Source organism: Topomyia yanbarensis, chromosome 3 (assembly GCF_030247195.1).
Source record: "Topomyia yanbarensis strain Yona2022 chromosome 3, ASM3024719v1, whole genome shotgun sequence".
Classification (NCBI taxonomy): domain Eukaryota; kingdom Metazoa; phylum Arthropoda; class Insecta; order Diptera; family Culicidae; genus Topomyia; species Topomyia yanbarensis.
In genome coordinates, this window is record NC_080672.1 from 147,762,404 (window position 1) to 147,788,767 (window position 26,364).

Genomic DNA, 26,364 nt, shown 5'->3' on the forward strand with positions numbered 1-26,364 from the left:
ACTGGGGGCTAGACGAGGGCTGGTCCAAATCCGCTTCACCATCTTCTCTTCTTATTTCGATTCCGCCGAATGCTTCTTGGTGGATCGGCGAGGTGTTTCCGTAACCTTCGGTGGCATTGTTGGAGGTACCTGCGAGGGATATACAAACAGCAGACAGTTCCGGACTGAGTGTATCGTACGAGCTTACCCGGGGAGAGGCCGGGTCTCCCGCACCAGCAGCCGCCGGGGGCGCGTCGCGGATAGGCGGAACTTCCCCGGACAGGGCCGGCACGGGGAAGCGGGCGCTCGTGTTTAGGCCATTTACGTTTTTAGTCGAGCTAGTAGTGTCTTCGGCCAGGGTACCGTTGCTCCCGTATTGGCAAGGATTAGTTTGCCACTGCTGTTGGGTGGTAGACTGTTCGCTGAGTGCTTCTGGGCTGTAACCTTTTCTGGCAGTGGTACCTGGGGGCGAAAATTTGCCGGCGGATGGATTTCGATCGGGCTTGGGTTTACAGGTACTTACCCGGGATGAGCCCGGGCCTCCCGCACCAGCAGCCGCCGGGGGAGCATCGCTGCAAGGCGGAACGTCCCCGGTCAGGGCCGGCACGGGGAAGTGGGCGTCACGATTGGTGACTACTGGATTCCTGGATGGTCTAAAACGTACCGGATGCCAAGAGCAACCGGGAACCGGGCTGAGGTCTCGTCGTACTCGTTGCTGTTGGTGAGTAGGAGTTTCCCGGCTGAGTGTTCTTCCCGGTGGTCCGCCAGGTGCGGGGATATCGGGAGACCTGAACCGGTTCTCGTTGCAGAGGAGTTGTTCGCTTAATTTTCCTGATACTGGTGTCATTTTTGAGATCAGGCGGGAAGATCGCCTACTCTGGGGCCCGGCAAGATGCGGGGCGCTGGAGGCGGTCGTGGTTCCCGTCGTTTGGGATTGCTGTGTTGGTGGATTTTCTAGATTTCTGTCTGGTTGGCCTGAGATGGATGGTGAATGCGTAAGTTGAATGCTAATGGGGATGTTAAAGGTACTTCCCTGTTGGTGCTCCAATGGTCCTGTGTCAACAGCCGCCGGGGGTGCGTCGGACGTATCCGGAACTTCCCCGGTCGGGGTCGACACAGGTAGGCTTTGTTTTATATTACGGTTGAATGTTGTGTTATTTGTTGTCATCCCAATTAACATCCTGTTGTTAGTTCAGTTATATGGAAATATCGAGGGACACTTGGGGCACGGGGTTTGGTGGTGCTTCGGTGTCCGAGATGTTCCAAGTTCCGACTGATGAAGGGCTGTTGTTGCGGGAGCTCGATCGGGTTATCCTTTGTGTTTTGGGTGGAGTTGGGTCTGTGGTGCTTTTTATCGGGCTTCTAGATTTTTCCCCATCACCTGCTCGATTGCGATTTTTTTGCTGCTTGCGTTCGTCACGTAGTCTGGGGTCTCGCTGGGTCGCGCTGCTCGTACTGGCTTTGTTGGCGTTTTCCTGATCTCCCTTTGCTCCAGTGTGTTGGTTAGGTCTGCTCGTTCCGTTCGTTACCTCACGTAGTCTGGAGTCTCGCTGAATCACGGTGCTCGTACTGGCTCTGTTGGCGTTTTCCTGCTCTCCCTTTGCTCCAGTGTGTTGGTTGGTTTTGCTCGTTACCTCAAGTAGCTGTTGTTTGGCAATTTTGAGTTGGCGGAAAGCGTCCGTCAGGTGGTTTTTCAGACGTAGAATCTCGACGTCCCGGTCGTTTTCTGCCTTCAGTTTTGTTATTTCCTGCTTTAGTTTGGCGATGGTGCGGTCCTTCTCGTCTCCTTTCGGGTCCGTGCTGCTTCGAGCCTGTTCGGCGTAGCTGGGTCCTCTGCGAGTTTGGGCGATTAGCGCTTTTGCTTCAGGGAACGAAATATTCTTGGAGACTTTTAATTTAACGATGGCCTCTTCCTCCATATATTTGGGGCACGTTTTTGATTTAGTTGTGTGCTCGCCGTCACAATTTATGCACTTCGAGACGTTCTTACATGGGTTGTTTCGGTCGGATGAGTGTTTCTGACTGCAGTTTAAACAAGTTTCCTCGTTGGGGCACACCCTAGTACCGTGCCCGTATTTACCACAACGGTAGCATAACATGGGGGAAGGGTAGTAGGGCCGGACACTAGTGCGTACTAGGCCGAGATATATGTACTCGGGAAGAAAAGAACCGTTGAATGATATCACCGCTAGGGGGGTACTGCTTAAAACCCCGTCGTATAACTTGGTGATCCTACGAACCGATACAACTCCTTGACCTTTTAGCTCCGTTAGAAGGTCGTCATTGGCCATGTCTTTGGTGTCGATGTCGTAGATCACACCATGAGTGATGTTGAGCGTGGGGTGAGAGACCACCTCAACCTCTTGACCGTCGATTAACTTTTTCATGCTCAGCAGGGCGTAATATGCCTTTTTCGAGGTCGTTCTTAGGACATACCGAGCTCCTCTGCCCTCCTTCGTGGCCGAAACTACTTTTGTCGGATCGCATCCTAGTACGCCCTGTACCGATTTCAAAATCGTGAACGGGTTTGTAGTCAGTCGGGCGTCGGACTCACCGTCCGATGATATAGCTCTCAAAAGCAGAGTCTGTTTATTGATTATGTCACCTGAATTTAGGTACTCAGGCAACGTGCGGCTTAAAGGAGGGGCGTTGTTCCCCTGTTCAGGGGGAAGGGGGGGATCCCCCATTGGGTTGGAGGGTGTCTGTGCCTCGTAGGGTGGACACTTTGGGAAAACAACGCAAAATACTACACTACCCCGTCACCGATGCGCGTAGTGGAGACGGACGGTTGTTTTTACTCTCCGATGCGCGTAGAGGAGACGGACGGTTGTTCAGAGTTTGAAAATTGTTGTTTTGGTGGAGGCGCGTTGGCGCCCAACTCCTTCGGCGTCTGAGCTCGACGACACACTGGATCTAACACTCGCGGAAACGGGCCGAACGAAAGAAGGGTACTATATTACCCTGGTGGCTGAAGCCGAACTTCTGGATGTACACCGGTGGCTGAGACCGAGCAAAAGTTTTGGTTTCTAAACGCGGAGCTTGTGTTGATGACAACCAGCGGCTCCGAGTGATTGAACCTAACTGTGGTTGTACCTTTCATTTGAGACTAAATTTGTGCAAATCGGTCCAGCCATCTCTGAGAAACAGAGGTCAAATTTTTTTCCACATACACACATACATACACACACAGACATTTTCCGATCTCGACGAACTCAGTCGATTGGCATATGACACTCGGCCCTCCGGGTCGGGATTAGATTGTCGAATTTTAGAGCGAATGAGAAAGGCAAAAACATTTTTAGCAAATGTTGAAAGTTATGCATTTTTTGGTGAGCAGTTCTATGTTTCATAGACATTAAATCAATTTTAACTTCGCTTCCTATTAAATAAAGACCCTTATTACAGTACATCTCTACAAAAACGAGCTCAATTTAAAAAGAAATCTGAGGATTATGATTGAGTACAGAACTCTGGAATTTTCTATTGGAATGTTTTCAGGCAGGAATTTGACATTGATGCAATTAGACAACTGTGAAATCAAGACCAATAGATCAGTTACATATCAGGACCCCATTCAGACAATCTATCAAAAGTCTTCATGATGTTTACAACAACAGGTTATCAATCTACGGATCAGATAATTGTTATTGTAATATTGAATTAAATCAGTCTGCATCAATAAATTTTCATCTTCAATCCAATATTTTTTTTTTGTGTGGTGGGGGGGAGTGTTGTATGGTGTACCCCAAAACCTTCTCTTGGCTACGCCGTTGCTTGGAGTTATTTATTTCGCTTTTCATTTTCCGATATGTTTCAGATCGATCCGATGGTTAAAAGTTAGAAAAATTGCAGTCAGAAGGTTCACACAAACGAACATTTTTGCACTGATAAGTTATCAAGTTCCTTCCAGACAACTTGGAAGTGTTCGGTGATTATTTCTAGCGGTTGTAGAAAAATGAAATACAAAATTCGTTTTATCGTAATAATGTTTAGCTTATTTCAATGAATTATTACTATATTGAACAATAAATAGGCGACAAAGAGTAATCAACAAACAACAAGCCATAACCTTTAAAGTATTCAAAATAGATATTTGAAGTCTTTAATAAAGTTATTCGCAAAAGTAAGAGCTACAAATTTGCTTAAGTCATCATTTCGATATGATCACTTCCAAGAAAATTTGTGAAAATATCTCACTCATAGGGGGATTAATCAGCAAAAGCACAATACCAAAAGAAAGGGCATATTGTCTCCATTAAATTCTCCGAAGATACTATTGACCTATTTTAGGTTTAGCCGTTTGGCGTTAATAATAGATTACATGTTTTTGGTCATATTTCTGGCAAGGGGAAATGATAAAAATCTTTCGTCCGCATTTAATGTTAAATATCTCTTTTGATAATAGTCAAGATAGATAGATTTCAACAATCTATAGCTTGTTTGAAAGATATTCGTATAAGCTGCCTAAAAATATATAAATTGGTTATCTATGTTGTCAATTTCGGCAGATAATTTAAAAAAACTGCAAGGAACGCCATTTTTACGCATTCAAGCATTCATATCTTGAAAACTAAACATCAGAATCAAAAACAAATTAATAGCGTTCTTACTGTTTGATAGTTCTTTCATTTAAAATTGGTTTGGATAAGATCGGTTCAGCCATTGCTGAGAAACACGAGTGAGAATTTGTCCGTTACATGCACACACACAGACACACACAGACATTGTCCCAAATCGTCGAGCTGAGTCGATTGGTAAATAAGACTCGGCCCTCCGGGCCTCGGAAAAAATCTTGAAAGTTTGAGCGAATTCTATACATTTCTTTTATAAGAAAAGTAAAACTATTAACTTAAATTAAAGGCAACCTCCACAAACGAAACAAAAAAAAAAATCTTCATGGTAGGGGAACTGGGGGTAAGCCCGACACCCTGGGTAAGCCCGACACCCCACGACTTTTCCCAGATATCAAATTTTAAATCATACAATAATGACAGGATATTATTGGTACGATTGTTTTAGGCATTTCGATACACATGGATGCCATATGGATTCATTTAACATCAACGAAATAAAAAAAAAACAAGCGAAAGCAAAGTTGATGCGCTTTTGGATGTTATTTTTAGTTGATACATTTCAAAATTTTAATAACACAAAAGTTTTGCAAATAACCAGTTTATGTGTCACACATTCTATTCTACTCTCCATATCGTTATTTGTGTGTATTGAAGATAAGTTTGAGTATTTCAATACTGTTAATTGAGCATTTAACAAAAGTGTGCGCTGTTGGGGTAAGACCGACAGTTTTTGGGTGGGGTAAGACCGACACGGTGTTTAAATGATTGGGTTCGTTTTTGATTCGATACAAACGACTGGGTATATTTGTTGTGTTCAATTATATTATAATTACGTTATGTTAATAATTGAAATACACGGAAACTATGTTTTTTTAGTTTTATCAGTATTATCTCAAACCGACTAAAAAAATTAAAAATAAAATTGAGCGTTATTCATAGTTATATTACAAAAAGAAATGAAAAGTATAATCTAATATGAGATTTTGAAATGATATTGATGAAAAATTTACATTGACCGTCGGATTATTTATCAACAGTGTTCCGAAAAATCACAACACGAACCGGATAGCTTACTACGAAGCGTGCGTCACTTTTAAGTGAATGAGTCCTAGTAACAGCGTATATAATCTGCTTACAGAACAGCTTTTCTTCGTTATAATGGCTATACAAGTGGCAATAAAGCTCGAAAGAATTACTTGAGAAAACCTGTACCATAATATAAACCATGCGTTAAACATTATTTATTCATAACACCACGCATTCGAATGTTCTTCCTCTTGCTACGCGATGAAACTACAGAAAGTATGCGTTGGCATCACACATACTCATATACACATAATTGCACTTTATCACACATACACAATACATTTTCATTGGAAAAAATTGGACAAAAAGAAAGTTCAAAAGGGGGTCGGTGTTGGCCCCTTTGGGGTGTCGGTCTTACCCACAGTGTTTTTAAAATGTCATTTTTCTCCATTTTTTGGCAACCAATAATTTTTAATGAATTCAATTTTTTGAAACGCTGAAAAAATTATATTTTGTTAAGAACCACCTAAACAAGGATTATGCACAGAATATACAATTCTAGGAGCTTTGTGGAATTTTTTATGTTCAGAATATAATTATTCCAGTAGTAATAAGAACTGTATGACTAGTCATCAAAGTTAATATAATCCATTTCCTTCTCTGTTGCAGGTTTCTTCGCAAGCCACCGCCTCTTTCCAACGGCCACCGCCAACGGTGGTTCCGCAGACCAGAGCCTCCCTTTGCTAGATGACAGTGAGCTTCTGTTGCTCGGCATTCATCGTCAGCAGCAATCAAACTATGCCAGCAGCAGTAGCTCATCCCGATTCTCGATGAAGGCCCACGAAACACCCTACTCAGATGGTAGGACCAACACTAGGATAAACAATAATCGTAAGATTAATTTAGTGTCTTACACATCGAGTATAGATAATTTTTTGAACAGTCTCGAAGACGAGGATGACAATTTCGTTCGGCCGTTCGACGACACTCATATAGTCGCCTTTGCCAAACTTTACGAGCAAAACCACCAGGCCAACGAAGGGATCGACGAAGTAGCTCAGCCCGCACGGCACCAACTATTAGTTAATAAAATTGTCCAACAATACTACCCTAACCAGCATCGCCACCGGAGGTCACTGTTTCAACGTCGATCGACTCGAAGTACTTCGGCTGGGTCCGACTCCGGTGTGGCGAGACCACACTCACCTACATCCTCCTACAGCACACTATCTCCCAGTTCTATTTCTACGAGCTCACCACCGCTCGTGTCCCATCATGGGGCACGCATCGAACCTGTTGTACAAGAACCTTCCAACCAGATGAGTAGTAGTAATTATAACAAAAACAGTGAATACGATAAATCAGAAAAGAATGGGAAGATGGCTGTGACTGATATTATTAGGAGTAATAATAGTGATCATAATTTCGTTAGAAACTTGACGCTTGCTATTGCCGAGCATTCATCATCCGATAAGAACCGGGAGCGGGGTGAGAAGAGCAGTGCACCAGCTGTGACATTGCCAGAGCAGCCCAAAAAGCAAGACGCTGTGACGGAAGTAGAGCAGGGAAAGGGAACCAAGTCAGCAGTGGGTGTTGACAGAGCCACCCATCAGCACCACCCGGACTCGAAAACTAATACATCAACGCAGAAAGCAGTTACATCAACACAAACAACCCAACTAACAACAGTAGAAGACAGTAGCATAGCTGTGGAAATGGCACCACCAGAGGTGGATTCCGTTGTTGAAAGAACAATAACACCACGGGAACATTTGCCACAAAATATCTACAGTGGCATTAATGTCGACAGTTTAAATTTGCTCGACGACAGCGTTCATGTCAGCAAAAGCAGCAAATCCTTGACGGCGACCAACAGTGGAGATTCCTCCACGCGTTTCACTTCCAAGCAGGAGGTACAGAGCATGAGTAGTAATAACTTATTTGCTAGTGAAAACTTTGACGAGCAAATTATTTTCCTCAATGGTGGCGATTTGCTGGAAGGCAGTCCGGAGCAGTACGATATGCGCCAGTTTGGCAAGGTAGAGCGTGACGTGAAAATGAGCGAATTGAGAAATAGCAACCCGTTTCTCAATGACGAACCGGTGGCACTACCACTGCGGCCCATTATCCGGGGCCCGACGGACGACCACACCGAGGAAAACGTGGTCGTCATCTACGCTGAGCAGCACGAAACGGCGATGTTGGCTTGCGAAGTCGATGCCGATATAACTTCTAGCGTGTGGCTTAAGGATGGTCAGATGGTGCACATAATGGACAAAAAGTCACGAACCGATGACATTCGGTTTGTACGGGAGTCGCACGGTGGCCTCACCATCCGGAATGTAATGCTGGAGGACGACGGGGTGTGGCAGTGCGAGGCAGAAAATGCTCGGGGATTTTTCTTCAATGGACGTCCAATCAAGCTAGTAGTGCTGGGTAAGTACATCAAAGTAGTGTGCGTCTAATGGAGCTGGTTTTCATTTCCGTTTCATAGGTGTACTGCCGCTTTGGTTTGGTTTCATCGTTGATAGGAATTAGTATTAGTTTGATATCGGGTCGTAAATTACAATGAATTCAAACGTGTAAATATGCCCTTCTCCTGATTCTTCATTTAAATAATAAAATGTTGCTGCACTGATTTTTTTACTTTTCAAGTGATCTAGTATAGGTTGTAGTTCTCACCAATTGCAACACAAAATAATGGCACCGATTCCCACTGACCAACCAAGTCAAAAACGGTAATATTCACCAGAAATTGAAAATTTAAACTCTAACAAACAATTTACTAGTAATAGTTCATATATATTTGGTTGAAAATGTGTCTTAAAACTGAGTTCGAAATCGGGGTCAATATGACCCACTATCACCTTATTCGTTACAAAAAGTTAATACCTAAAGAAGGTTAAACAATGATTTTTTCATAGACAAGCGCCATCGTGGTGCGCCGCGCTTAGTTTCTCAGAAACGGCAGGAGATGGGTGCCTTCCGGTTCCCAGAAACATGTCAAGGAACATGATTTTCACCAAATCTTTTCTGTGGCGTATTCTCAGATACATATAGATTGAAATTAAATAAAAAATAGAAAAAAATCGGTTTTATGAAACCGCGAGAGTAGAAGACCCCCTTAAAAACTCATTTGCACCACTCCATGGCGGCGATAGGTGACGATTTGCAAAACTTTCCATTTTTCCATTTCCTTTTTCAATGTAGGGGTAATTCGGACCGCCAATTTTTTTAAATTTTTTTTTTTTGCAATAGAATTATGTTTACCTATGACATATTTATTGGAGAATCTCCTTAAGAAGCAAAAAAAATGCGTTGCGAAAACTTAAGCTGGTTAGTCACAGCTGTCGATTGGCGCATCATGTATTTTCTTTGCAGTGACGTGTGCAATCGTGTGCGTAGTCGCAAGCCGCGGAACGGTGGTTGATGGAATAGGAGGTCCGAATAGACCCATTTCTCACAAAAGTGATGAGCATAATGAAATATGTGTTTTCATTCAAACAAAAATAATCCCATAAAATAGGAGCCTCAAACATTCCAAACGCCTACCTGACATTTTTTACTTGTATTTTTCACTTTGATCACTGTTTCACTATTATAATGATTTTTGTTCCCAGAAAGTCTTGCCGATAAATAGATAGGACATTAACTTACTAATTTAACCAGTTAACTGTGGGTATCGAGAACCGTCATAGGTGGCCAATGTGGCCAAAGCTACTTTGATTAATCATTAGTGATCTAGACCTGCGAATTCAACTATTTCACACTCATTCTAAAATATACTAAATCATTTGGGTATCATAGTGGTAACAGTTTATATGGGAATTTGCTGTGTGGTCGCACTCTTCAACTCGTAATTCTAGAACCGGAAGTTCGATCAACTAAAAGTTTAATAGCAGCTTATGGGAACATTCATTTAAAGCTACTCTTGTGCAAATCGGGTCAGCCATCGCTGAGAAAAATGAGTGAAATTAGAACATACGTATGACAGACACAGTCACACACTCATACAGACATTTTGGGATCTCGACGAAGCGAGTTGAATGGTCGTAGTCCTCGGCTAAAAAGTCGGGTTTCAAAGTGATTGCATATTCTTTCTACATATATGAGAATTTTTAACTTTGAAAGATGATCAGAAATATTCAACGAGGATCTGAGACACGTTATTCTCTAAACTTTTAGTGCGGCTCTATCGTTATTTGGGACTCATTTTGTTTTGAAGTAGAATACTTCTAACGTTTCAATATGGGGTCCCGTTTCAAAAATTTCAGTTGAGAAATTTTCCCAGGTTTGAAATGCGAATATCTTCCGTTCTACTGGACAAAATCGCAATATTTTTGCACTATCTGGTCGGAAATTTGTGCACGTATTTCGTATTAAATTTCGGAATTACTGCGACTACTATAAATAAACCAAAACAAGGATTTTCAGAAAATCCTTCGGAAACAGCGAGGAAAATGCGCAATTTGCCAGCATATCCCACGCAGAGCCGTCAAAAAGGAGCATGTAAGCGTTTCATTACATACGGGAATGTTATATATACAGGACACGCGAGCTTGTTTTGTATCAGTGGGTGCTCGCTTACCACACGAGCAACATGCTCGTCCGGACGGTACAATGAGCGGTATCATATTTGCGTTCCCGTACCAAGCGTCATCGCAAGGTTCTTCGTGATAAAATCCAGGGAATCACCAAATTCGGCGTCTGGCTCGTCGTGGTGGTGTAAAATGCATCTCCAATTTAATCTACGAATGCTGATGGTGTGCAGAAAAATGTCATCCGAGATGCCTTGACCTACACTGAACACGCCAAGCGCAAAACCGCAATGAACGTCGTCTATACTCTGAAGCGGCAGGGACGCACTTTGTATGGATTTGGAAGTTGAAAAGGTAGAACTCACTTGTATCATTATAAAAAAGGCCCTTTTCATGGCCACCAAAACCATTTCAAAGAATAAGTTTGCATTTTCTGTTTCATGGACTGTTTCTCCCTGGAGAGCAATTTGGGTTAAACCCTAAATTGTGATTTATTTCAGTACGTAAATTGCAAATATGGTCAGAAACAAACTGGAGTGAAGTGGAAAACATTTTTACTAGGCGCATTCAAAAAAGGTTCCAATTCTCAAACATTTTACCAAGGTGCCGTATTACATTACTCTCTTTACCCTGAGTGTTCGATAATCTCCGTAGTGGAAACACAATTTCAATTTTGTTCTTTATCAAAAATATGTCGTCGACCAACAAAGGGGTGGAGCTACGACGAACACATATTGAGGACAACACAAAAAAGGACGAGCTTACATTGTGCTGTAGTCAGGTATAAAAACTCAGCATGCTGTTGCTCACGATCAGTTCGTTTCCAGCATCAGCATACAGCAGTTCGTTTGCAGCATCTCCCGCAAAATTTAAACCGCAGTCCGCGTGCTGCTATCAGAAGCGTTGGCCAAACACGCTGTCTTCGATGGCACCAAAACTGTTACCATATACACCAGCTCCAAGTAAATTTCGAACACTGCCCAAAGAAAAGGCCCTTTTCAGGGCCATCAATTTATCGACAAAGAATGAAATTGAAGTTTTGTTATTACAAGCATCAGCTTGTCAAGAGCGTTGGATGGTAAGTGAGCCACTTGTGAACAATACCGTCGCTTTCACGAGAATGGCACAAAATCAAAAGTTATTTGTGATTTATAGACATTTTAGTGTAATGATTCAATTTACAAAAATCGAACGTTTTCTAACGTTTCGATATAGGTGCTCCGTTTCAAAATTTTCGGCCAGAATGCTGCCTGTTTTTTCAAACGTGAAAATCTGCTGTTGTATTGAATGAAAACCTTCGATTTTTGCGCTGATTGGAAATAGTTGTGACTAATTCTGTAGAATGTACATTTACTGAAATAACGGATTTTGTGAAAGCAGTGGTTGGTCCGTACGATTCGATTCCAAGCGAGCCAGACTAGTTTTCGTTGGAAGGTCCACCTCTGACAATAGAAGTAAACTATTTTATATTGAATTCAACTACAACTTCCTTGAAAACAGCACAGCTAAAAAACTTTTGGGAAAAACGCGCAAACCTAAATTTTCTACTATAATGGAAACTGCCTGTGCCCAGCCGCACTGCATCATCAAGATTGATAGTAATTCAAGCCGGGAGGAAAGAGGTTGTAAGGCAATGGAAAACGAAAATTTCATTTATATCTTACTGGAATATAATTGGCTGGTCCTGAAAAGAACTTGTTGGTTTATATTGGGTCACAATTTAGGCCTGCTCGATTGCTGATAGCTGTGAATTTCTCGCAGGGTGACAGTTTCTGTTCAGTAGTGATGAGGCTTCCTAACGCCAACCGTGACTGGGGCACTTTTACGCGGCCTTCGTTGCTTACTGCTTGCGGGGAGGCTTTCCTCCGGTGGACTTACGAGCGGTATGTTTGGTACGGGCCATTTATCAACAAAGAATCGAATTGAAATTTTGTTATTACAAGCATCCGAAAGTAGCTTGCCAAGAGCGTTCGATGGCAAGTGAGCTACTTGTGAACAATATCGTAGATTTCACGTAGAATGACACAAAATAAAAAGTTATCATTTGTTTGTTTGTCTACAGTTTCGTGTTTACTAGGCGCATTCAAAAACGGTTTCAATTCTCAAACATTTTACCAAAGTGCCGTATTACATTACTCTTTTTACCCTGAGTGTTCGATAACCTCCGTATTGGAAACACAATTTCAATTTTGTTCTTTATCAAAAATATGTGGTCGACCAACAAAGAGGTGGAGCTACGAATAACACATATTGAGGACAACACAAAAAAGGACGAGCTTACATTGTGCTGTAGTCAGGTATAAAAACTCAGCATGCTGTTGTTCACGATCAGTTCGTTTGCAGCATCTCCTGCAAAATTCAAACCGCAGTCCGTTTGCTGCTGTCAGAAGAGTTGGCCAAGCACGCCGTCTTCGATGGCACCAAAACTGTTACCATATACACCAGCACCAAGTAAATTTCAAACACTGCCCAAAGAAAAGGCCCTTTTCAGGGCCATCAATTTATCGACAAAGAATCGAATTGAAATTTTATTACAAGCATCAGAAAGTTGCTTGCCAAGAGCGTTGGATGGTAAGTGAGCCACTTGTGAACAATATCGTCGCTTTCAAGTAGAATGGCACAAAATAAAAAAGTTATTTGTGTGATTTGTAGACAGGTTAGTGTAATGATTCAATTTACAAAAATGTAGAATGTTCAATTACTGAAAATAACAGATTTTGTGAAAGCAGTGGTTGGTCCATACAATTCGATTCCAAGCGAGCCAGACGTTTTCGTTGGAAGGTCCATCTCTGACAATAGAAATAAACCATTTTATTTTGAATTCAACTACAACTTCTTTGAAAACAGCACAGCTAAAAAACTTTTGGGAAAAACGAGCAAACCTAAATTTTCCACCATAATAAAAACTAGTGCCCCCGCCGCACAGCATCATCAAGATTGATAGTTATTCAAGCCGGGAGGAAAGGGAGAGGGAGGTTGTAAGGCAATGGAAAATTTCATTTATAATAATAATACTTTATAATTGGCTGGTTCTGAAAACAACTTGTTGGTTTGTGGTTTATTTTGGGTCACAATTTAGGCCCGCTCGATTTCTGATAGCTGTGAATTTTTCGCAGGGCGACTGTTTCTGTTCGGTAGCGATGAGGCTCTTAACGCCAACGGTGACTGGGGCACTTTTACACGGCCTTCGTTGCCAACCAGCCCCCTGTCAAGGACGACGTCTCTGTACAGCCAGCATCACTGCCATGAAAGGCAAAACATTGATTTTGAACCGAATGATTAGAAGCTGTATTTAGTTACAAAATGTCGATTAAATTATTAAATCATCCCACAAGATGCAAAACGTCGTGTGGAATGCTTGAATATCGAGCATAGCGCCGAACATAATTCTTTGTTTGGGGCTTTATAGCTATAACGCCCCATATATGTCGGTCGCTGTCAAACTCCATATGATGGTATAGGGTTGCCAGGGGGTTGTTGCCAACTGCTTGCGGGGAGCCTTTCCTCCGGTGGACTTACGATAATTGATAATTCCAAAAATACTCCAAATAAACTATGAATGTGCTAAAGTCGACAAAATCGCATAGAAATTGCTTATTCCAGAGCAGAATTTACCGGTCTAAAGTGTATTCTACTTCACTCCGGTTATGTCTCTGACATTACCCACCCATCTTTTTACATTTTAAATAACTTAAAACTAGGACTTTACAATGTTGAGATATTGTTGTGTATATTGAGAGGAAGCATTTTACAGACTAGAAATACAATTCGATATACAAGAGAAGAAATACCAGATTTTTTACAGATTTGCTTTGAAATTTTTTACAGCTATCTTAAAACTAGGAATACAGAATGCAAATTTGACTTATGCTAGGTCAACAAATTTAGAGAGGGGCTTATTTCCAACATTGTTGTAGAAGCAGTTGTATCAGGGCCATGGGAGAGAAGGAGTACATGATGATAGGGAAAGAAGAGTAAAACTTGCAACTTTCGGGCAAACGGGAGTTAAGAGACACAAATTAGCGCCTCAGTCTAGTAGCTCGTCAAGTCCGACTTGATAGATGGTATTCTTCGGACCCACTGGGAATTTTTCGAAAGTAATAAGACTCGCTCTCGCTTCAATTTATTTCTGTGCAGGCGTAGATGTAAAGGCGATGGCGGTCGCATAGTTTCACTCTGGTACTCGTCGGTTCTACACGGTAAGACAGTGAACTTCTAGAAACGAGAAATAAAAGAGAGGTGCTAGATTGGGATGCTTATCGTTTTTATAAAAATGTAAATAAGGGATATATAGAGAAGATCGTGATTTGCCACCTCGGGCCTGAAGGGAATTCTTTCGTCACAATATCAGGCACACTCCCAGACAACGCGCTCGATGTCGTGATAGCCTTTGTCACAAGCGCATAGACTACGCTACACAAACCCAATACGTCGCAAATGTGCATTCAAGTGTTAGACATGGGCTGGAACATTACACGAATGAAATCCCGACCCACATCCACCTGAACCAAGGGTTTGTTGATACCTTCAAGATAAAAGAATGTAGCCATCGATCAAGTTCCCCATTGGTCCACGTGGTTTGTCAACTGATGAGTGTCCTCTGACGACACATATTGGAAAATTCGTTGAAGCATTTTGGTCTTTGGTAGATGTCACCTTCTAATGCATCCACCTTTTCATTGTCCGGGATAGAGCAACGAGCGGGACTAAATAAAGCTGATTACCTTTGCGGTTTTTAAATAACGTACAAAAGGACTCCCGTATCTTCCCCAAAATATGCGGGAATTGCTTCGAGATCCTGGATAGAACTGAGGCTGAAATGAAATTAAATAATGTTTCCAACGGATTTACTGAATAGCAGCTAATTCTGCGAAGTAAACTGAAGCAGGATCATTGAGCTTGTGTGAAGCGGTGATATTATGATTGAAGATACCGAAGTCAGTGGACCCATCGAGATTTGATCCGTCAGTGTAGAACATTTTGTCACAGTCGACTTCTCGGAATTTGTTATAAAATATACTGGGGGTCAGTTGCGGGCGCATATGGTCCGGGATATGACGAATCTCTTCCTTCATGGATATGTCGAAAAATACAGTTGAATCAAGCAACGGACACGATCGGGATTATACGAAGAAGGATTGATGACCTGTACCATGTAGTCGATGTACAAGGACATAAATCGGATTTGAGAATTAAGCTCGGCGAGCCTCTCGTAGTTTCCATGACCAACGGGTTCAAAATGTCACATCGGATGAGCAATCGAGTTCTCAAAATCGATTTTTCAGCAGGAGAACGCCCGCCAGCACTTTAAGGATCATTGTATGAGTCGAGTGCATGCAACACAAGGCAATGCGCAAGCTACGATACTGGATTCTCTCCAGTTTGATAAAGTGTATGTACCAGGGTTGTTAACGTTGAATTCAACTTTACCGTCGATAACGATGAATTTAGCGCCATTATCGTTGATTTTCACGTTAATTTCATCGTCATCGTCAACGCACCGTAGAATTCAACGGTAGCATTATCGGAAATTTGCGCGATAAGTTCTACTTAAAGTATTTGTAAATTGTATAATTTATTCACATGAAGTTTAAAGTTTTAAGTGCGGTCTGTGCTACTATGCGCAAGGGCCAGAGTTCAAATCTGGGTGCGTCCTATACTTTTTTCATTAATCGTGAAATCTTCCAAGTGTTTATATATAGCTTTAATCCACTCGTAACTATCTAATAGCATGGTTGGATGGATAAAGTATTGATTAGGAATCCGCCCGCGCGAGGCTCATTTTTGCATACCAGCAGTCTTTTTTATCTTACGCATATTGATGACCACCAATACACATCCATCGCTAATACCTAGGAAAATTCGTTTTGTTCTGTTTCGCGCATTACACGCAAGGAAGCAGCTTGCAATATTTGCACATTACCAAAACGTTCGCAATTTTCACTCTTATCTATTGCATTTATGTAAGCGATTCTTACCGGGTATGTTTTGGGTGCACTTTCCGAAATGTAGCCCCTGTTATCAACCACATCGAGTTCCTGTCTCAACTCCACGCAATCCCAAAAAATACACCTTCCACAAATGATGAATTGTATGCAAGTCTTCGGTGAGCAAGTCCATGTCTTATAGACAATCAACCCTTTCAAACTTAGCCTCCCATTCGAAAAACCATCCCTAAACCATACTTCCAAACATCTCTCCAGAAAAGAGCTCGTAACAATTCAGATAGTTATTCTATTTTACATTGATGTAATTTGACAACTGTGGGATCTCGACCAAGAGACAAGCCACAAGACTCCCCTCCCACAACTTTCCGAAAGTCCCCAGAACAACAGGTCCTCAATACAGTGATCAGACAATACTCCTCCAAAAATATTCCGTACAACATTTATTCAAACCAGTCAGCCACAATCAACTTTTGTTCCAATCCAATTTTTTTGGATAAGGGGGGGTCCCAAACCATACCCCCACCCCCTTGGCTACGTCACTGTGTTGGGCTGGCGAAAAATATAACTTTTGGTGAAACCATGTTGCTGTTCCAGGCAACTCGGGCAACTCACTATCGATCTGTCGTACTCTGTAGCCTCACATAGACATTTAAAAACATTTGTGCTGACACTTACACTCCTCTGACGAACTTTTGGCAATTGGCAAATAAATCGTTTACACGGGATGATATTTTGGGAATTTGGATGCAAACAAACGCCACGAGGGAGGCGGTAGCTAAAAAAGCGAGATCTGTGTGCGTGAAATAAATCATAAAATGTATGTATGCTGGCATTCAGAGGACCGAGGGCGATCAAATTTAATTTACAGATTGTAATATGTGCATTTTTCAGAGCACTTAGGAAAGTTTCTTGAAAATTATTTTAAAATAGAGCAATATTTGATGAAAGCAGGTACTTATCTTTTGGTAGCTTCTGTTTGCACTTTAAATCAATTATTGCCAAAGTTGCAACATCCATTAGGATGCTCCTTACTGAATCTAGCGCTCTATTCGCTCTTCACTATTTATAATTTTTTCGTTATATGTTTTTGACAATGCGAAAATATTATGCTCTTTCTTCACTTTCAATGACAAGAAAGGTCACCAATTTGTAATTCTAGCATTTTTTGCGCCTCCAAGAACCACTCGAACACCATGAAAAGTGGTTCGAAGCCCGGAAATTAAACACAAAAAGTTTTTCAATTTACCATGCTGCCAGTCCTCTCGCTCATTGAGCACCAAGTGCTCAAAACAGAAATCAACGCAAAATTTTCGTTAACGTTAACGTTGCATTCATCGAAATACGTTGACGATGAACGATGAAATTAACGTCAACATTAACGCCGTTGAATTCAACGGAAAAATTATCGATTCAATGATATCGCGTTAAAACGATAACGTTGAATTCATCGCATTAAACTGAAAATAAATTATGTGGGTAAAGATTGAAAAAATGACGATCCTCATACAAAAAAAACAATACTTAATTGTAATACATAACTTTATATTTATATGCCTCATGGAAAAACGAACCTAATTGTAAAAAATCTTTTAACTTGAGCTAATTTTGTGAGTGTTTATTTAGTTAAAAAGATGTTTTGTGGTGAGCACAACATTACTGGATTGACTGCTCAAAAATATATGGTTACAAAATATATTTAGTTTCTATATAGTGCATCAAGAGAAATAGGGCCAAATAATAATTTCAGTCTTTGATTCAAATTAAAGGGTTTGGTTTAATCAATAAATAAATTACTTTTATTCAAATAACATGTACTTGTTCCACACAAAAATATCTATAAATTAATTTATTTCCAATCAAAATAATGATATAATTAAATTGGATTTTTTTGGGATTCATCAACCAAAATATCCATTTAATAAAAATAGCAACGTTTGTTATCTGCGTCTTTTGAATATCAACATGATTATTGTTTATTTTAAACAAATCTGTGAGTGAAGTCAAAACATGCTATTATTGCTTAAAATTACTGAAATTATTAACCTTTCCATGTCCATGTTGTTTATAAACTACAACGTTTTAAAACAGCCACAACTTTTGGGGGAAGATTTGCAAACAGCAACACGGAAAGCTAATAACTATGGCCGTGCCTTGGCTATTGCCATTAATTTGAGCATTACCCGAGCAACACCAGTTGTTGACTAGCAGTTTCAGCAACATAATTTGTTACATAAAGGTATATGGCAACCATTATTGCACTGGTTTAGCAACCCAAAAAGCGCACGTGTAAAAGCCTTTGCTTATGCAACTAATCGTTGTCGTTGCTTGTTACAAGTGCTGCTTGGGTAATAGTCATAATTATTAACTGTAGAACTAAAAGTATTCTAATTAGTCTGATTCGATTCCACTAAAGCAATGCTGCCAGGGACAGTTTCAATTAGCGATGAAAGTTGAAATTTTTATATATCTGCGTTAGAATACTGAAAACTGTTGAAACCTATCAATTTTGGCTGTTCTAACTAGGGTTCGCAGTACCGACCCTTTTTGGCGAGAAGTGGTACTACGGTACTGAAGCCCTCAGTACCGGTAGTACCGGTAAAGTACCGGTACTCGAGTATTTTTTTTAAAAAATTCGAAAAAAACTTCAAACTGAAATTGAATGCTCAAACTGATGATCTTATTCTCAGATGATTGATTTTTGCTGATCAAAAAACATGTTTATTGTTTTTATTGCATCGGAATGACAAGACTCATTTCACAGAAGATATTTTTGCTATGGGGCACCTTCTTTTATTTCGAAATCTAGGCCACTTTAAAATCAATAACTGCTAAGTGGTGCGACTTTCGTCGACTTGAACAGATGGTAAATGTATGAAACCCTATTAACAACAGTAAATCAAAGCGAGAATGGCAGTAAATCCGAGCAGGTTAATCGCATTTACTCTCTTGCTGTTCTGAAAATTGGTGTCGACCTTTATGTCGTTTGCCTACTATTCTCCAACGCATATCCAGGCTCTTTGCTTTCCGGTAAACTATGGAGTTTTGCTGAATTTTCCGATCACCAATAATTACAAATCGCCCCATTTGAAGCAGTTCACCAAGTCTAAAACTGTTAGCTACTAAATCGCTGTTCGTTCTATTATAGATAAAGGTTTAAGAGCAAACCAAATACAGACATGACTTAAACCATAGTCTTATTACGCGCCACCCAGTGAATAATGGAACCCATCAGAATGTCGCTAATAAAACTTTAACTTCTAGAATTATTATGATGATGGCCCCACCTCATTCCCACACAAAGGTGTTATCTCAACGATTTATCTAGAAGGAAAATTAATATAATTAAACGTTATCTTGCAGACCGGTATTTTGAACCAGATCCCCCTGCAGAGTTAACCTATTTGTCATAAAAAATGTATAGTACCGAAAATACCGATACTGGCTTTTGTTCAGTACCGGTATTACGGTACCAAAAATGGGTCGGTATTCCCGGGATTTTCGGTACCGGTATTACCGGTACCACAACCCTAGTTCTAATGTCTTTTTCATGAACTTGGACAATTGTAAGTGTTTCTGGAAGATAGTATTGAGCATTGGAAGTCAAAACTTCAACAACCTCTATCACTCCGAGAAAGGTTGCAACCCTGATCATAACAGGTTTTTTATGTTACCTCAACATAAATTTTTGCGGTATATTTGCCCCTTCTGTCTTAAAATCATAACAACATTCATATGAAAAATCTATGGCAGTTACTGTTTTCGGCAAAGTTAATCTGAACTACTTTTTCTGTTTCGACCGAGCCAGCGTAAAGCGAACGACAAAAACTTTGATCTGTTGTGCATTGTCTGAAGAACGAAAGAATCGTTTATTCTCGTCATGTGGATCGATCGAGATAAATGATCAGCTGCAGCAAAACATGGGCTCCGTATAAATACGGTAGTCATTGACTTTAGGTTTGATCGTATTAGCTCGAGTATTCATGGTGTGGAGCAATTTTTGATAATTAAAATGTAGCTTAGATTGACGGTAGTCGCCTATATTCAATTTCACTATATCGACAATACAGTACTGAACATTCCAACAAATCAATCCAGGCAAAAAGAATCATTTTTAGTATCAACCTAAAACATTTCTAGAAAGCAATAGCGCTCGAATCGAAATCCCCCTGAATATGAACCATGGACAAATCTCTAGCACCGCATAGGTGGAATGTCGCCATTAAGGAGTTAATGTCGAAATTCTGAGTTACAGTGGATACATAGAGAAGCTACCTTCCTACGTGACCCTGGAAAAATGAAACACAATGCGGCACAACTGAACAGACAATTCTTTGTACATATAAAGGACTATTTATTATGTATCATTTCTGTGATCAGACTGCACATTACGGAAAGCATGTTCAGAAACCACTAAAGAAAATCCCTTTAGGTCATAATGACATCTGCAATAGCTGTATCCAGTACCTCAAAAACAACAGAAAGCAACAAGAAAGGAATCAAGGCAGTATTAACTATGGCAACATACATGAAAAAGGGCTCCAATTGGGTCATTAAATTAGGAATAGAAGTCTTCTTTTATTGCATAAACCAATAGAGCTCATATTTCTGAATGGAACAATAATTCAATCATTAAAACCTCAGAATAATTTTTAATTAATTTTCTACGAACATGCAAACACGTGTCCGTTTGACACTATCACTCTTCCTTGGCAGTGAATTTAGCCACAAGGGTTACCATTTTTGACAGTTATCCCAGCAAAGGGGTAGGGAGCAAGGTAATTCGATGGAAGGTGTGGTCGTGATAATTCAATTTTATAAAATATTTTTGCTTATTCTTTTTTGAACAAAAAAGCAAAAAAAGCTCGAACATATCTTCAACTTCAGCTGTATTGGAAAACAATAAAAGCAACAATATGGCTTAATAACCCAATTGTAATTGCAAGTCACGCGAAAGTGATTCTGATGGACAACCACTAATATTCGTTTATCTATTTGTTTTTTTTTATCTTTTAAATGAATAAAAGACACACGACTCTGTTAAGCTGACGCATTAAGGCATGTCAAATAAATTAATTATATAAAAAATGGTTTGATTTAAAAGGTACAATTTGCCTAATGGATATTCAAATGAGAAGTCAAATCTAGAAGGGCCCGTCAGTAATTTTAGTCCCGGGGACCCGGCGCGGCTCTCGACGGCCCTGGTTGTTTGGTATAACCTGATCAGGTCTCCTGGGTGGGCACCCCATCATGTTCCAGTTATTATTCGGAGAAAATTGATCCTTTGATGGCATTTTTGTTTCAGATACCTTATGTGGCATCCCCAGGTACTTTTAGAGTCGAACCAGACCCCGAGATATTTAAATGTAAAATCCTGATTAAACGGTACACCCACAACAAAACAAACAAAAATGAAGTTGGAGTTGCGACTGCTCACGCTTCCAAGAAAAGACGACCGGTTTATTTTTCGCGCTGTTGAGAATCAAGCCAGCCAAAAACTCGTCCTCCGGAGCGAATTCTTGGATTCGGTTTCATCGGATATCGCGGCCACGTAACTCTTTAAATCAATGTTCCGTGTGAAGTCATACGAGACATTAATTGTTTCTGATGGTCTTGAACCGTTAGCAATCGAAATCACGATAGGCAAGTTGTCACTACAGTGGGGATTAGGGATCACCTTCCATACGCCATCTAACTGTATCGATGTCGAGCATAGCGATAAATCCCTACTGCCCTACCGAGGCTATGGGAGGAATGTAGATGGCAGCAATGCAATGGTATTTGCCCTTGATTCAAACTTGACAAGCGATAATTTCAATGCCTGGTGTTAGAGGGAGGTTAATTCTGTTGAGAAAACAGAACTTTTTAATCTCCAAAAGTTTTCTCGATCCAGACGAATTATATTAAATTCGTGGAAGTTGATATTTATATCGGAAGTTAACCAATTTTCGCATAATGCGAAAGCATTAAATTTTAAATTGTAAACAGGCTTTAATCCAATTTTCTCCTTAAGGAGTAATATAGCATAAATTTTTGTTTTTGTGGCACTACATTTTTTTCAGCGTTTTTTTTGTGTAGAAGTATTTATTCTCTGTAACTCGTTCTCAAAAACTGCTGCTGTTTAAAACATAGTAATCGAACAAAACGTCGACTCACTTTTGAAAAATTACTTTTGTATCAAAATATTGCAATTGCCAGAGAAAATCATGGACACAACTGCCAAGATTCATTCGAATCGGCAATAGTCATATTTTGTGGTCGGTTTCTCATGGAATCCCTCTTTAGCGTTATATGGATTTTCCTGTGAGCGAATTATTTATACTGGAGGTTCATCCTTGCCGTCTTTTTCGGATAAGAATTTTCGAGCAAATATTTATGCTGAAAGATTTTTGTCCGATTTTTACGCTTTATATGTTATTATATTTATATCCGCTTTTTACAGTCTAACAAATATAAAGTGCATTTTACAAAGCATGGCCTATCCTTTAGGCGTTTATTTCTGGCCGTTTAAATGTACTCAGTCAAGAAAAAGGCGAACGAATATTGTCTGACGAGTTGAACATATTGGCCTTTGACTCTGTGTGTGTGTGACTCGTCTGTGTTTATTTCCCCCAGGAATAAATGCGATTTGCGAATGAAATTTCAAAACAAATTTTCTGGCGGATAAAATTGACTCGTTTTGCGCGGCTCATGTTTGGTTTAAGCTAACATTATTTTTTAAATAAACCACGTTTCTCGCTTGTAGTTTGTTTGTTTAGTATACGTTATCGGGGCATAGGAAATCGGGGCATAGGGAATTGTGCAAAGATAGTAGAACGGGATCACTGATTTAAGGCCTTAACGAATACCCAAGCAAACGATAATCCCATAATACCCCCATTAGGGTGGGACAAAAAATGGAATCCAGCTCCGAGCAACTTTTCAGGTACCATTTGGGTCCTACAACAACTGTGCAAATTCTTAGCTCGATCGTTGAAACTATATTTTTGCGCCCACTGTTTAAAGTTTACATGGGATTTTGTATGGAAAAACTAACTTTCACAAAATAATTCCTCCGGAAGTCGCCCATTGCTTCCTAAAAATAAATCGTTATGTGGCTTTTATGGGAAATTTAACAAAGAAACAAACTCTCGAAAACCACGAAACGATCTGACGCTTGAGAAAAAAGTTATTAAGCAGAAACCGATTGATGCTCTGACGATTGGTAAAATATTCATTTTTTCTAGCACCACTGCTGTTGGCTGTCCAATTATATGCAATTTTGTTTTGATCTTCTCTTAATGTGTTTAAATCATTTATCTATGCTGTTTGGCCACTTCGCAAGGGTTTTGGGGGATAAATTACGGTTTCTTTTGTACATAATAAGAGAAAGTTAAAAATTTTGTATATTATTCGACCGTCAGCAGCAGTGATGCTATGAAAAGTGAAATTTTCATCAATCTTCAGGGCATCAATCGGTTTTTGCTTAATAACTTTTTCCACAAGCATCAGATCGTTTCGTGGTCTTCTAGACTTTGTTTTCTTGACAAATTTCCTATAAAAATCAGTCATCTATTTATTTTTAGGAGATAACGGGCGACTCTTGAAAAAATTATTTTGCAAAAGTAGATTTCCCCATACGAAATCCCATGTAAACTTTAAACCATGGGTGCAAAAATATAGTTTCACCGACCGAACCAAAAATTTGCAGAGTTGTTCTGGGAGCTAAATGGAACCCAAAAAGTAATTCGGAGCGAAATTTTATTTTTTTCATATAACCTTGTCCCACTCTAACTCCCATGCTCATGCTCACCCCCTTCTATGGTTTTTTAATAGTGTTTGTAATCTGATCAACCCATGCAATCACCATCGCCATGTTCCGGTAGATCCCATGTGAAAACCATATTTTGGTGTATCTATAGGCTATTGAGACCATTTGTGACGGTTGTACAATTTGTAACGGACCATATTCATGGTCTTTGTAAAGAGTTGTACGGTGTTTGAACCCATGAAAATTTGCTCGGGTAATCAGTTTTATTGGGCAATAAAAATTTCACCACATATGTATCCTCGAGTGATTACCGTCTAGTTTAGGGTACATAGTAAATCCAAAAAAAAAATTTTTTTTTTGCTATTTGCATATAGGCGGGGGGCAATAAAACGGCGCGTTTTGCGCAGTTTAAGGGCTCGTAGGGTGGTTAAAAAATGACGGCGGCCATCGCTAAAATGTTGCATATGATATAACTTCCAATTTACCTGATATTTGCCAGCAATTTGAAGGGCAATTAGCGCTTTCGAGACTTCCCCTTCTAGACTGGGTAAACGCAAGATTCTTAAAAAACGTTAAATAAACGTCATCAATTCGATAAAACGAAAAAACGATCTAGATCTGCAAATCGACGTAATTTGTTGTCCTTTTCTATAGATTTTTAACCTCAGAGGTTTTACGATTGTACCGATTAGTGTGAGAAATACCTGTGTGACCTTACTAACCAACCTATAGCTCTGGATCTAAACGTCAGATCTAAATAAAATCCAATAGTAATCAATGAGACTGCCATATCTTTCATTTGAAATCAAGTTTGCAAAAATCGGTCGAGAATTCACTGAAAAATAAGTGTGAAGTTAACTTGGAGCTTAACAAGTTCGCCGAAACATCAAGAACCGTCATAGGCGACCAAAGTAGTCAAAGCTACTTCGGGCGATCATTAGTGATCTAAACCAGCAATAAGTGAAGTAAAGCTGTACATATTCTTACATGTATTACAGCATTTGAACATCATGGTGGCACCAATTTATATGGGAATGCCGGAAACGGAAAACCGATCAATACAAAGTTTTATAGCATGGGGAGGTTGTAGAGCGTAAAACCGACACCCCACAACTTTTCCTAGAAATCAAATTTTTCTTCATTTCATCTTGACATTTTATTATTAGTACGATTATGTAGAGCATTTAAAGACAAACTTGAATTACGTTAGTACGTCGAATGTCATAAAAATAAACAAAACATACGACAGCATCGTTCATAGTCGTCCGGATGTTAGATATTGTTAGCAGATTCTAAGGTTTTAACCGAATAAAAGCTTTTCAAATCACCACTTTTCAGTATCTATTATTATCGGCCTGTCCTACGATCAACTGGGTGCATTGAAGACGAGTTTGAGATATTCAATTTATTTTATTGTTTTTTTTATTAAATATTCACTGTTGGGGTAAAACCGACACGCTTTGGTTGGGGTAAAACCGACATGCTGTTAAGATGGTTGTGTTTATTTGCGATTCCACGGTATGTTTGGTAGAACAATTTTATTCGAAAAAAATCGGCATCGCTAATACTTCAGCCTGTGATAAAATGAGCTTTTCCCTTTCATATGAAAGTAAAATTAAAATATTCTGTCGGGGGCACCAGGACAACTTTTTATTTTAAAGTTTTTTTGTTTGAAACTTAGGTTTTTCAATGAAACTGGTTCACATTTTTGCTCCTAAGTAGTACTTTAGACATTCAAATATTATCAAAAGTGAGAATCTGATGGACAATTTCATTGTGTACAACTTTGTAGAAAACTACATCGCGATCTAAAATCGACAGAGAAAGCTATTAAATTTTTATCAAAGTTTCTAGATTCGCACGGGGCCTATTGGTTAAGAAGCTTTATTCCAAAAACAATTTTTTTTGTAAAAAAATGGATTGCCTTATTTTAACAGTGTGCTCAGAAGAACCTGAGTGCTAGTAAAGTCCCACCTTTAAGCGTAAAAACTTAACTCCAGATTCCACCATTTTATGCTCACTAATGATATTTTAGGAGCATGGAGATATAGAGAAGAGTAGATAAAATTTAAATGAAATTAAGACTCTTTTGAAAGATGCTGGGCAATGCAGCAAAATGAACCAGTTTTTTTCTGTCACAGATATATTTGTTTTTTCTTTTTTTCTTCACTCTTTCTAGAGTATGCTTGATGTAATCTTGAATCAACCTTTTTACTCGTTAGCATCTTGTGGGATATATTTGGTCTAATTTTTAACTTTATATTTCATCAAACTCGATTAGATATTCAGTCATTTGATTTGAATTCGATTGAGAATCCTGATTGCCAGTTTCAGGAAGAATTGAAAAATAGTTCGATGAGATTTATGTTCAAGTTTGTTAACTTTTGAGAATCGCTGTTCATTTAACAGAAATTGCAATAGTAAATGAGAAATAAAGGTTTTGTCTATTGTACAAAGATAGCGATCTCAATATAAAAGTAGATATAGAAAATATCACCTTTACCCGAAAGACATGTTGCTGTTAATGTCTTCAGAGTCTGAACTGGCAACTC

The 26,364-nt window shown here is 39.7% G+C and overlaps 1 protein-coding gene across 1 annotated transcript in view; it reads left to right on the forward strand.

Moving 5' to 3' along the window:
• Positions 1-26,364, forward strand: part of LOC131688935 (uncharacterized) — a 463,009-nt gene that overhangs the window by 92,055 nt on the left and 344,590 nt on the right. The window contains exon 2 of the mRNA XM_058973570.1: positions 6,249-8,015. Coding sequence (XP_058829553.1) covers positions 6,249-8,015 — 1,767 coding nt within the window. The remainder of the gene's footprint in view (positions 1-6,248; positions 8,016-26,364) is intronic.